The sequence below is a fragment of the Salvelinus sp. IW2-2015 genome, unplaced genomic scaffold (genome assembly GCF_002910315.2).
Source record: "Salvelinus sp. IW2-2015 unplaced genomic scaffold, ASM291031v2 Un_scaffold2873, whole genome shotgun sequence".
In the NCBI taxonomy this organism is placed as follows: domain Eukaryota; kingdom Metazoa; phylum Chordata; class Actinopteri; order Salmoniformes; family Salmonidae; genus Salvelinus; species Salvelinus sp. IW2-2015.
The window spans coordinates 143,598-156,560 of NW_019944173.1; the positions used below are offsets into that span (position 1 = coordinate 143,598).

General features: G+C 38.1%; 1 protein-coding gene and 1 long non-coding RNA gene across 2 annotated transcripts; one reads left to right on the forward strand and one right to left on the reverse strand.

The window, feature by feature from the left end:
- The first annotated feature begins 2,745 nt into the window (after positions 1-2,745).
- Positions 2,746-3,027, forward strand: LOC139025574 (uncharacterized). Its single transcript, XR_011477172.1, has 3 exons — positions 2,746-2,803; positions 2,852-2,891; positions 2,948-3,027. It is a non-coding gene; the product is annotated as an uncharacterized lncRNA (long non-coding RNA).
- A 97-nt stretch (positions 3,028-3,124) lies between these two features.
- On the reverse strand, positions 3,125-10,606 carry LOC112074907 (T-box transcription factor TBX22-like). Its single transcript, XM_024141984.2, has 3 exons — positions 10,538-10,606; positions 10,361-10,446; positions 3,125-3,910 (listed from the first exon to the last, which is right to left on the reverse strand). The coding sequence occupies exons 2-3, from the start codon at positions 10,425-10,427 to the stop codon at positions 3,366-3,368; spliced, it is 612 nt and encodes a 203-aa protein (XP_023997752.1). The 5' UTR covers positions 10,428-10,446; positions 10,538-10,606; the 3' UTR covers positions 3,125-3,365.
- Between the last annotated feature and the right edge of the window lie 2,357 nt (positions 10,607-12,963).

Genomic DNA, 12,963 nt, shown 5'->3' on the forward strand with positions numbered 1-12,963 from the left:
TTATAATATATATACATAATTTTATATTTAATTAATGTTTTTTTTCTTATTAAAAATTTTATTTTAAATTTTTTAATTAAATATTATATTCTATAATTATTTTAATAAATTTACATTATGTTTATTTTCTAAATATTTGATTGTTTTATTATTTATTTTTCATATATTTTATAATATTTATTAATTTTTTTTATTTAATATTAAATTATTAATAATACTTTTTTTTATTTAATTTATAATTTTTATTTTCATTTAAATTTATTTTATATATAATTGTTTTATTATATTAATTATTTAAGATTATAAAAATAGATAATTTTTTTTTTTTTTGTATTTTTTTTTTGAAATTATTTAATTACATAAGTGAGCTTACCATGTAGGCTTTATTTTTTAAGAAGAAGTTACAGCTATGTGAGAGCCAGAAATCTTGCTTGTTTGTAGGTGACCAAAATACTATTTTCCACCATAATTTGCAAATAAATTCATTAAAAATCCTACAATGTGATTTTCTGGATTTTTTTTTCTCATTTTGTCTGTCATAGTTGAAGTGTACCTATGATGAAAATTACAGGCCTCTCTCATCTTTTTAAGTGGGAGAACTTGCACAATTGGTGGCTGACTAAATACTTTTTTGCCCCACTGTATATGGTCCATAACCAACACAGTCACAATACCAGAGCTAGTGTTATGTCTAGTACATTTACATTTAAGTCATTTAGCAGACGCTCTTATCCAGAGCGACTTACAAATTGAGTAAAATCCCCAGAGTAAACACGACTGTATATGGTCCATAACCAACACAGTCACAATACCAGAGCTAGTGTTATGTCTAGTAAAATCCCCAGAGTAAACACGACTGCGAGGAGCATGTTTTTCTATACAGTATTTGTCTATGGAACAGCTTCCCCTCGGAGATCAAGCAAAGACAAAGTAGAAATAGCTTTAAAAAGCAGGCAAAGGTTTTCATTTGGACAAGGTTGTCTCAGTAAGAGAAACCACTCCACTGCTCCTTGTGCCCCTACTGCTGGTCAGGTGTATTCATATGAATGATAGGTATGATGTGCAATTATAGATGGTTTTAATGTCAAATGTATATTGTTGATTTTTAAGGTTAGGGAAAATTACAGTGATTAGTGCCACTTTTAAGCATGTCAATATAAATGAATGTATTTATGTTTATTTGTAATTTAGTKTTGCCTTTTAATCATTATATGTGTTATTGTTTTTACCATCGAAGACCACTTTGGAAACAAGTGTTTTAATSAATACCTTTAAGTGATATCCTCTGGGTCCACATTGTGTATTTTGTTGTATATGTATATATCTGTTTCCCAAAATAAATTTGATTAAAAAAGAGTAATGGCTTCTACATCACTGAGACCTGAAGGAGCTCACATCACCAGGCAGGTGTGGAAACTGGCAGAATGGGTCTGGCTAGAGGATTGGCTGCTTCATCACTCAGACCTGAATGAGCTGGCCTAAGGATGCTGCTTCATCACTAGACCTGAATGAGCCGCTAGAGGACTAGCTGCTTCATCACTAGACCTGAATGAGCCGGCTAGAGGACTACTGCTTCATCACTGAGACCTGAATGAGCCGCGCTAGAGGACTGGCTGCTTCATCACTCAGACCTGAATGAGCCCGGCTGAGACTCGTGTGTGTGTGGTGTGTGTGTGTGGTGTGGGTGGTGTAGGTGTGTGTGTGTGTGTGTGTGTGTGTGTTAACTGAGTCCAACAGCTAACTAAACTGTAAAATAATATTTGCTGTAAAATAATATTTGATTCATAAATTCAACAGAAAGTATTTTTAAAGCGTTTATGAAGTGGCATAATAATAACACTTATATAATTTGGTGTTTGTTAGGTCTGAGATATACACAGTCATTATACATTGAACACACATACACACACACACACACACACACACACACACACACACACACACACACACACACACACACACACACACACACACACACACACACACACACACAAACATTTATACACAGCTCAGAGGAACCTGAAAGCTTGCTTGTAGGAAACAACATTTGGACTGCAGCTGAAAAAATCAGTCAGAGGTAAAGTAGAAAGGTTAGAGTTGGAGTTAGGGTCAGGGTTAGGTTAGGTCAGGGTTAGGGTTAGAGTTAGGGTTAGAGTTTAGGGTCAGGGTTAGATTAGTTCAGGTTGTAGGGTCAGGTTAAGGTCAGGGTTAGAGTTAGGGTTAGAGTTTAGGGTCAGGGTTAGGTCAGGGTTTAAGGTCAGGGTTAGGGTTAGAGTTAGGTAGGTCAGGGTCGGTAGGTAGGGTAGGGTAGGGTAGGTAGGTTCAGAAGGTCATGTCAGAGTTAAGGTCAGGGTTAAGGTCAGGTTAGGGTAGGTCAGTGTTAAGGTCAGGGTTAGGGTCAGGGTTAGTAAACAGAGATACAATTAAACAGTGATATGGTCAAGATCGCTTAGTAGGAATGGTCTGATACAGCTTAGTAGAATGGTCTGATACAGCTTTAGTAAATTGATGTCTGATACAGCTTTAGTAATGATGGTCTGATACAGCTTTAGTAGATGATGGCTGATACAGCTTTAGTAGTGATGGTCTGATACAGCTTTAGTAGATGATGTCGATACAGCTTTAGTAGTTGATGTCTGATACAGCTTTAGTGGATAGATGGTCTGATACAGCTTAGTATGATGGCTGATACAGCTTTAGTATGATTGATGGTCTGATACAGCTTTAGTAGTTGATGTCGATACAGCTTTAGTAGTTGAATGGTCTGATACAGCTTTAGTAGATGATGATGCGATACAGCTTAGTAGTATGGTCTGATACAAGCTTTGTAAGTTGAGATGGTCTGATACAGCTTAGTAGATGATGGTCTGATACAGCTTTAGTAGTTGATGGTCGATACAGTCTTTAGTAGATGATGATGGTCTGATACAGCTTAGTAGTTGATGAGGTCTGATACAGCTTTAGTAGATGATGATGGTCTGATAACGCTTTAGTAGATGATGATGGCTGATACAGCTTTAGTAGTTGATTGATGGTCTGATACAGCTTTTAGTAGATGATGATGGCTCTGATACCGCTTTAGTATTGATGATGGCTGATACACGTTTAGTAGTTGATGGATGGTTCTATACAGCTTTAGTAGATGATGATGGTCTGATACAGCTTTAGTAGTTGATGATGGTCTGATACAGCCTTAGTAGATGATGATGGCCTGATACAGCTTTAATGGATGATGATGGTTTGTCCAGAACATACTGTATGCTCCCTCTAATTCTCCCATCTCTCTGGCGCTATAGTTTCGAGGATAAGGGCTACTTGTTATTGCTAGGTTAGGGTAAGGTTACGGTAGGGTCAGGGGTCAGAGGTCAGAGGCAATGGGTGGTGTTCCAGGGTGTCTGGCGTAGCAGACAGTCTGTGGTGCTGTCAGCCAGTTTGGCGTGGCATGAGAAAGCAGCGAGGTGAGCGTTTCTGGGTAGACTGGAGCGGTACAGACAGTACGGGGGAGCTGGGTCTGGGTGGGAGCGGTGAGGGTAGTGAGGGCCGGGTCCCCGCGGGGAGCTGTGAGAGGGAGGGGCCTGTAGGGGGTGTGGCTGCAGGCTGGGAGGATGTCTGGGAACGCCCCCCTGAAGACACAGAGCACTGAAGCCTGGAGCCTTCTTCCCTTGCAGGGCCGAGAGGAGGGGAGGCAGGGGGGAGTAGCGCCGGGGGCAAGGGTAGGGTCTGGCTGGCATGGGGGAGATGGGGGAGAAGGGGGAGGTCTTGCAGCAGAGGGGAAGACAACAGGAGTGCAGGCTGGTGTCAGGGCAGGAGAAGGAGGAGAGGGTGAAGGGGTGAGAGGTCGGAGGACAGGAGAGAGGGACAAGGCTCTTCAGAGGAGAAGTGCAGTTGCCTGGAGACCCACAGCTACCTCCTGATGAGACAACACAACAAAACAACAGAAGGGGTTTAAAAACAAGATTAATAACCGTATCTATTCTTAGATTAATAACCAAAAACACACCTAGATTATTAACCATAATAAGAGTTAGATTAACAACCAAAACCACACTTAGATTAACTTCACTAGGGTAGGTGGCAGCATTGGGAATTTTGGATGAAAGCATGCCCAAATTAAACWGCCTGCTACTCAGCCATAAAAGCTAGAATATCATATAATTAGATTTGGATAGAAATCACTCTGAAGTTTCTAAAACCGTTTGAATGATGTCTGTGAGTAAAACAGAACTCATATGCCAGGGTGAAACCTGAGAAAATTCCAACCAGGAAGTGGGAATCTGAGGTTTGTAGTTTTTCAAATCTTTGCACATCAAATACACAGTGTCTATGGGGTCATATTGCACTTCCTTCGGCTTCCATAGATGTCAACAGTCTTTAGAACCTTGTTTGAGGCTTCTACTGTGAAGTAGGGGAATGAGAGGGGAATGAGTTAGAGGTTGCCAGGGAGCCACGAGCTGGTCACGCATTCACGTGACAGCTTGCGTTCCATTGCAATTCTACAGACAAAGGATTTCTCCGGTTGGAACATTAATTGAAGATTTATGTTAAAAGATCCTAAAGATTGATTCTATACATCGTTTGACATGTTTCTACGGACTGTAACGGGAACTGTTTGACTTTTCGTCTGCACCTAGTGATCACGCCTCATGAATTTTGATTACTGGGCTTAACACGCGAACAAAAAGGAGGAGTATTTGGACATACATGATGGACATTATCGAACAAAACAAACATTTATTGTGGAACTGGGATTCCTGGGAGCGCATTCTGATGAAGATCATCACAGGTAAGTGAATATTTATAATGCTATTTCTGACTTCTGTTGACTACACAACATGGCGGATATGTGTTTGGCTTGTGTTGGTCTCTGAGCGCTGTACTCAGATTATTGCATGGTGTGCTTTTTCCGTAAAATTTTTATGAAATCTTTTTTCTTAATTAACGTTCCCAAGGTAAACGGACATTTTCTCTGGCCCAGATTGTAGAATATGCATATAATTTACAGATTAGGATAGAAAACACATCCAAAGTTTACAAAACTGTCAACATTTGTCTGTGAGTATAACAAAACGTATTCTGCAGACGAAAACCTGAGAAAATATAACCTGGAAGTGATATTATTATTATTTTAAATCTGTGTTTCCTGGACCGACTTTCTTCCATTTAAAGGGGGATCAACCAGATTCCTTTTCCAATGCCTTCTCAGGCTGTGACCAGGCTTTAGACATAGTTTACAGGCTTTTATTTTGAAAAATGAACAAGATTTTTCAAAACTAGTCAGGTGTCCTCCGAATAGTTCCTGCGCACGCGAGAGGAGCTCTCCATTTTCCTTTTGTCTCTTAATGAATAGGTTATGGTCCGGTTGAAATATTATCGATTATGTTTGTTAAAAACAACCTGAGGATTGATTATAAAAAACATTTACATGTTTCTACGACCATTACGGATACTTTTTGGAATTTGTCAAACGGAACAAGGCTTTGGTTTTCTGAACATAACGCGCAACCCAAATGGCGTTTTTTTGTGATAAAAGTAATATTTATCGAACAAAAATAAAATTTGTTGTGTAACTGGAGTCTCGTGAGTGCAAACATCCAAAGATTATCTAAGGTAAGCGATTCATTTTATTGCTTTCTGACTTTCGTGACCAAGCTAACCAAGCTAATATAAGGCTAACTGTTCTAGCATTGATTGCTACACTCACAAAAGCTTGGATTTCTTTCGCTGTAAAGTATATTTTAAAATCTGACACGATAGTGGATTAACAACAAGCTAAGCTGTGTTTTGGTATATTTCACTTGTGATTGCATGATTATAAATATTTTTAGTAATATCTTTTATTCTGATACGTTGGGGAATTTTGTTCTTCCTTTAGGACCGGAACGAGGCTGTAGTTTTCTTAACATAACGCGCAACCCAAATGGCGTTTTTTTTGTTATAAAAGTAATATTTATCGAACAAAAATAACATTTATTGTGTAACTGGGAGTCTCGTGAGTGCAAACATCCGAAGATTATCTAAGGTAAGCGATTAATTTTATTGCTTTTCTGACTTTTCGTGACCATGCTAATTTGGGGCTAGCTGTTGTAGCATTGATTGCTACACTCACAAAAGCTTGGATTTCTTCCGCTGTAAAGTATATTTTTCAAAATCTGACACGATAGATGGATTAACAACAAGCTAAGCTTTGTTTTGGTATATTTCACTTGTGATTGCATGATTATAAATATTTTTAGTAATATTTTTGATTTTGGCGCCCTGCAATTCTAGCGGTTGTTTAGGAAAATGTAGCGCAGAGAAGTTAAGGAGAAGTGGATCTAAAATTTCATGCATAACAGTTGTATCTTTTAGCAATGTCTATTATGAGTATTACTGTAAATTGATGTGGCTCTCTGCAAAATCACCGGATGTTTTGGAACTACTGAACATAACGCGCCAATGTAAACTCAGATTTTTGGATATAAATATGAACTTTACCGAACAAAACATACATATATTGTGTAATATGAAGTCCTATGAGTGTCATCTGATGAAGATCATCAAAGGTTAGTGATTCATTTATCTCTTTTTTTGCTTTTTGTGACTCCTCTCTTTGGCTGGATAAATGGCTGTGTTTTTCTGTGACTTGGCTCTGACCTAACATAATCGTTTGGTGTGCTTTCGTCGTAAAGCCTTTTTGAAAATGACACTGTGGCTGGCTTTACAACAAGTGTATCTTTAAAATGGTGTAAAATACTTGTATGTTTGAGGAATTTTAATTTTGGGATTTCTGTTGTTTTGAATTTGGCGCCCTGCAGTTTCACTGGCTGTTGACGAGGTGGGATGCTACCGTCCCACATACCCTAGTGAGGTTAACAACTATAACTATAGATAGATTAACAACAATATCTAGAGGTACATTAACAACTATACCTAGAGTTAGATTAACAACCATAACTAGAGTTAGATTAACAACAATAACTAGTTAGATTAAAAACCATAACTAGAGTTAGATTAACAACAATATCTAGAGGTACATTAACAACTATACCTAGAGTTAGATTAACAAATATAACAAGAGTAAGATGAACTTCTTATGGCTGGGGGCAGTATTGAGTAGCTTGGATGAATAAGGTGCCCAGAGTAAACTGGGCACCTCACTTACCTTTGCAGTTCTTCATCAGAATGCACTCCCAGGAATCGCAGTTCCACAATAAATGTTTGTTTTGTTCGATAATGTCCATCATTTATGTCCAAATAGCTACTTTTGTTAGCGTGTTTTGTAAACAAATCCAAAGTCACAAGGCGCGTTCACTAGGAGCAGACGAAATGTCAAAAAGTTCCATTACAGTCCGTAGAAACATGTCAAACGAAGTATAGAATCAATCTTTAGGATGTTTTTAACATAAATCTTCAATAATGTTCCAACCGGAGAATTCCTTTGTCTTCAGAWATGCAATGGAAGGCAAGCTAACTCTCTCACGTGAACGCGTGTGGTCAGCTCATGGCACTCTGCCAGAGCCCTGACTCAAAGAGTCCTGATTCCCCCCTCCTTTACAGTAGAAGCATCAAACAAGGTTCTAAAGACTGTTGACATCTAGTGGAAGCCTTAGGAAGTGCAATATGACCAATATCCCACTGTATATTCGATAGGCGATGAGTTGAAAAACTACAAACCTCAGATTTTCCACTTCCTGGTTGGATTTTTTCTCGGGTTTTTGCCTGCCATATGAGTTCTGTTATACTCACAGACATCATTCAAACAGCTTTAGAAACGTCAGAGTGTTTTCTATCCAAATCTACTAATAATATGCATATATTAGCAACTGGGCCTGAGTAGCAGGCCGTTTACTCTGGGCACCTCTGGGCACCTTATTCATCCAATCTACTCAATACTGCCCCCAGCCATAAGAAGTTGACAACAACCACAACCCGAATTAGATTAACAACCATAACCAGAGTAAGATTAACAACCATACCTGGAGTTAGATTACCAAACCTAGCTAGAGTAAAATTAACAACCATAACTACAGATAGGTTAACAATCATACCTATAATTAGATTAACAACCATACGTAGAGGTAGATTAACAACCCGACCTAGAGTTAGGTTAAACTGTTTTTTTGAGTCAGATTAACAACCATACCAAGAGTTAAATTAACAACCATAACTAGAGTTAGGTTTAAAAAAATTGAGTTAGATTAAGAACCATAACTAGAGTTAGATTAACAACCACACCTAGAGTTAGATTAACAACCATAACTAGAGTTAGATTAACAACCATAAGAGTTAGATTAACAACCATAACTAGTTAGATTAACAACCATAACTAGTTAGATTAACAACCATAACTAGAGTTAGATTAACAACCATAACTAGAGTTAGATTAACAACCATAACTAGAGTTAGATTAACAACCATAACTAGAGTTAGATTAACAACCATAACTAGAGTTAGATTAACAACCATAACTAGTTAGATTAACAACCATAACTAGTTAGATTAACAACCATAACTAGAGTTAGATTAACAACCATAACTAGAGTTAGATTAAACCATATACTAGTTAGATTAACAACCATAACTAGTTAGATTAACAACCATAACTAGTTAGATTAAACAACCATAAAAGAGTTAGATTTAACAACCATAACTAGAGTTAGATTAACAACCATAACTAGAGTTAGATTAAACAACCATAACTAGTTAGATTAACAAACCATAACTAGAGTTAGATTAACAACCATAACTAGAGTTAGATTAACACCCATAACTAGAGTTAGATTAACAACCATAACTAGGTTAGATTAACAACCATAACTAGAGTTAGATTAACAACCATAACTAGTTAGATTAACACCATAACTAGTTAGATTAACAACTATATAGAGTTAGATTAACAACCATAACTAGAGTTAATTAACAAAAATATCTAGTTAGATTAACAACCATAACTAGTTAGATTAACAACCATAACTAGTTAGATTAACAAGCATAACTAGTTAGATTAACAACCATAACTAGTTAGATTAACAACTATAATTTGAGTTAGATTAACAACCATAACTAGAGTTAGATTAACAACTATAATTAGAGTTAGATTAACAACCATAACTAGTTAGATTAACAACATAACTAGAGTTAGATTAACAACCATAGCTAGAGTTAGATTAACAACCATAACTAGTTAGATTAACAACCATAACTAGTAGATTAACAACCATAACTAGTTAGATTAACAACCATAACTAGTTAGATTAACAACCATAACTAGAGTTAGATTAACAACCATAACTAGAGTTAGATTAACAACCATAACTAGTTAGATTAACAACCATAACTAGTTAGATTAACAACAATAACTAGTTAGATTAACAACCATAACTAGTTAGATTAACAACTATAATTAGAGTTAGATTAACAACCATAACTAGAGGTAGATTAACAACCATATTTAGAGTTAGATTAACAACCATAACTAGAGGTAGATTAACAACCAATATTAGAGTTAGATTAACAACCATAACTAGTTAGATTAACAACCATAACTAGTTAGATTAACAACTATAATTAGAGTTAGATTAACAACCATAACTAGAGTTAGATTAACAACCATAACTAGAGGTAGATTAACAACCATATTTAGAGTTAGATTAACAACCATAACTAGAGTTAGATTAACAACCATAACTAGAGGTAGATTAACAACCATATTTAGAGTTAGATTAACAACCATAACTAGAGTTAGATTAACAACCATAGCTAGAGTTAGATTAACAACCATAACTAGTTAGATTAACAACCATAACTAGTTAGATTAAAACACCATAACTAGTTAGATTAACAACCATAACTAGTTAGATTAACAACCATAACTAGAGTTAGATTAACAACCATAACTAGAGTTAGATTAACAACCATAACTAGTTAGATTAACAACCATAACTAGTTAGATTAACAACAATAACTAGTTAGATTAACAACCATAACTAGTTAGATTAACAACCATATTTAGAGTTAGATTAACAACCATAACTAGAGGTAGATTAACAACCATATTGAGTTAGATTAACAACCTAACTAGTTAGATTAACAACCATAACTAGTTAGATTAACAACTATAATTAGAGTTAGATTAACAACCATAACTAGAGTTAGATTAACAACCATAACTAGAGGTAGATTAACAAACCATATTTAGAGTTAGATTAACAACCATAACTAGAGGTAGATTAACAACCATATTTAGAGTTAGATTAACAACCATAACTAGAGTTATACAATGTAAATGTCTCTGATTGAATTAACAGAATTGTTCTTAGTTTTACTTTTGTAATAATGAGTGTCGGAATAGGTCTGTGTGTGTCTGTCAGTAGCCATTCACCTTGTAGCTGTAGAGTAAATGGTTTGAACTCCAGACTGAGGGGACTTCTCCAGGGATAGGACTCCATGAGGCCGTCCAACACGCCCCTACACAGAGAGAGCGTTCACAAGTGTTAAAATAGTAAACTCTATAGAGAATATGGTGTGATGTAGACACTTTATAGCTGTGTTTGTTTACCTGTTCCGTCCCGGGTCTCTGAAGCCCTTAGCGAATGGGTTCCTGTCAATCTTCAATTTGGTGATCTGACAGCACAAACAACAAATCAGGACAGAGGGTTAGGAATATCACCTACATGGTTTAGTAGGAGCTATGGTTTCCAAAGTCACAGCTTTGTGAACTCTGCCTACAAGGCCAGCATCCCTGAGTCGCCTCTTCACTGTTGACATTGAGACTGGTGTCTTGCGGGTACTATTTAATGAAGCTGCCAGTTGAGGACTTGTGAGGCGCCTGCTTCTCAAACTAGACACTCTAATGTACTTGTCCACCTGCTCAGTTGTGCACCGGGGCCTCCCACTCCTCTTTCTYTTCTGGTTAGAGCCAGTTTGCTCTGTTCTGTGAAGGGAGTAGTYCACAGCGTTGTACYAGATCTTCAGTTTCTTTCCAATTTCTCGCATGGATTAGCCTTAATTTCTCAGAACAAGAATAGACTGACGAGTTTCAGAAGAAAGTGTTTTGTTTCTGGCCATTTTGAGCCTGTCATCGAATCCAGAAATGCTGATGCACCAGATACTCAACTAGTCTAAAGAAGGCCAGTTTTATTGCTTCTTTAATCAGCACAACAGTTTTCAGCTGTGCTAACATAATTGCAAAAGTGTTTTCTAATGATCAATTTGCCTTTTAAAGTGCTAGACTTGGATTAGCTAACATAACGTGCCATTGGAACACAGGAGTGATGGTTGCTGATAATGGACCTCTGTACGCCTATGTAGATATTCCATTAAAAATCAGCCGTTTCCAGCTACAATAGTCATTTACAACATTAAATGTCTACACTGTATTTCTGATCAATTTGATGTTATTTTAATGGACAAAAAAATTGCTTTTATTTAAAAACAAGTACATTTCTAAGTGACCCCAAACTTTTGAACGGTAGTGTAAGTGAACCCCAAATCAATGTAGTTCTCATCATTTTTGCGCCTCTTCGATGGTCCAACGTCCCTGTCTGTTGTTCGGTGCTTTCCCGGGTAAGGGGGCGGGGCAGTAGCTCTTCGGCTGCATCAGATTCACAACTGTCAGTGTCCATGCTAGCTGGGCTAATAACAAATATAGAATTACTGATGCTAGCATTGGATGTGCTCGTGGAAGCAGAACAACTTGTGTCGTCGACAGGTGCAGGTGTAGTACTGCTGGTAGTAGCAGTACTACCAGTAGAGCTGGTATTTGTCTCTATGGATGCAGGCCTTACTTTTTTTAACCATTTATCAATTTTCGAGCAAAGGGAATGATTAGCAGGTACATATGGATCTTTAGTGGAATTCCCGCGAGAGAGTAACGGTTAATGTGATTGGATGTTGAGAAATCTGTGAATGTATTGTAATGTTTTAAAATTGTATAATCAGCCTTAATTTTGCTGGACCCCAGGAAGAGTAGCTGCTGCTTTGGCAGCAGCTAACGGAGATCCATAATAAATACAAATACAAATACAAATTTGACATTGTGTTGTTATTTCGCTGAACACTAGATGGTTTCATTAGATTTTTGGCAGTGAAACGAGGCTACTCAGGTGAGAAAAAACTAATGTATAGCCCCGTGGAAAAATCTAAATGATTTTGTGGAAAAATGTGGAAAAATCTAAATGATGATCTTTATGGCCTTCCTGTGACATCGGGTGGTGTAGGTGTCCTGGAGGGCAGGTAGTTTGCCCCCGGTGACGCGTTGTGCAGACCTCACTACCCTCTGGAGAACAGCTCAGCATTTAACACCATAGTACCCTCAAACTCGTCATCAAGCTCGAGACCCTGGGTCTCGACCCCGCCCTTGTGCAACTGGGTCCTGGAACTCCTCCTGACGGGCCGCCCCCAGGTGGTGAGGGTAGGTAACAACATCTCCACCCCGTGATCCTCAACACTGGGGCCCCACAAGGGTGCGTTCTGAGCCCCTCTTCCTGTACTCCCTGTTCACCCACGACTGCGTGGCCATGCACGCCTCCAACTCAATCATCAAGTTTGCGGACGACACTACAGTGGTAGGCTTGATTACCAACAACGACGAGACGGCCTACAGGGAGGAAGTGAGGGCCCTCGGAGTGTGGTGTCAGGAAAAATACCTCACACTCAACGTCAACAAAACAAAGGAGATGATCGTGGACTTCAGGAAACAGCAGAGGGAGCACCCCCCTATCCACATCGACGGGACAGTAGTGGAGAAGGTGGAAGTTTTAAGTTCCTCGGTGTACACATCACGGACAAACTGGAATTGTCCACCCACACAGACAGCGTTGTGAAGAAGGCGCAGCAGCGCCTCTTTCAACCTCAGGAGGCTGAAGAAATTCAGCTTGTCACCAAAAGCACTCACAAATTTCTACAGATGCACAATCGAGAGGCATCCTGTCGGGCTGTATCACCGACTGGTACGGCAAACTGCTCCGCACACAACCGTAAGGT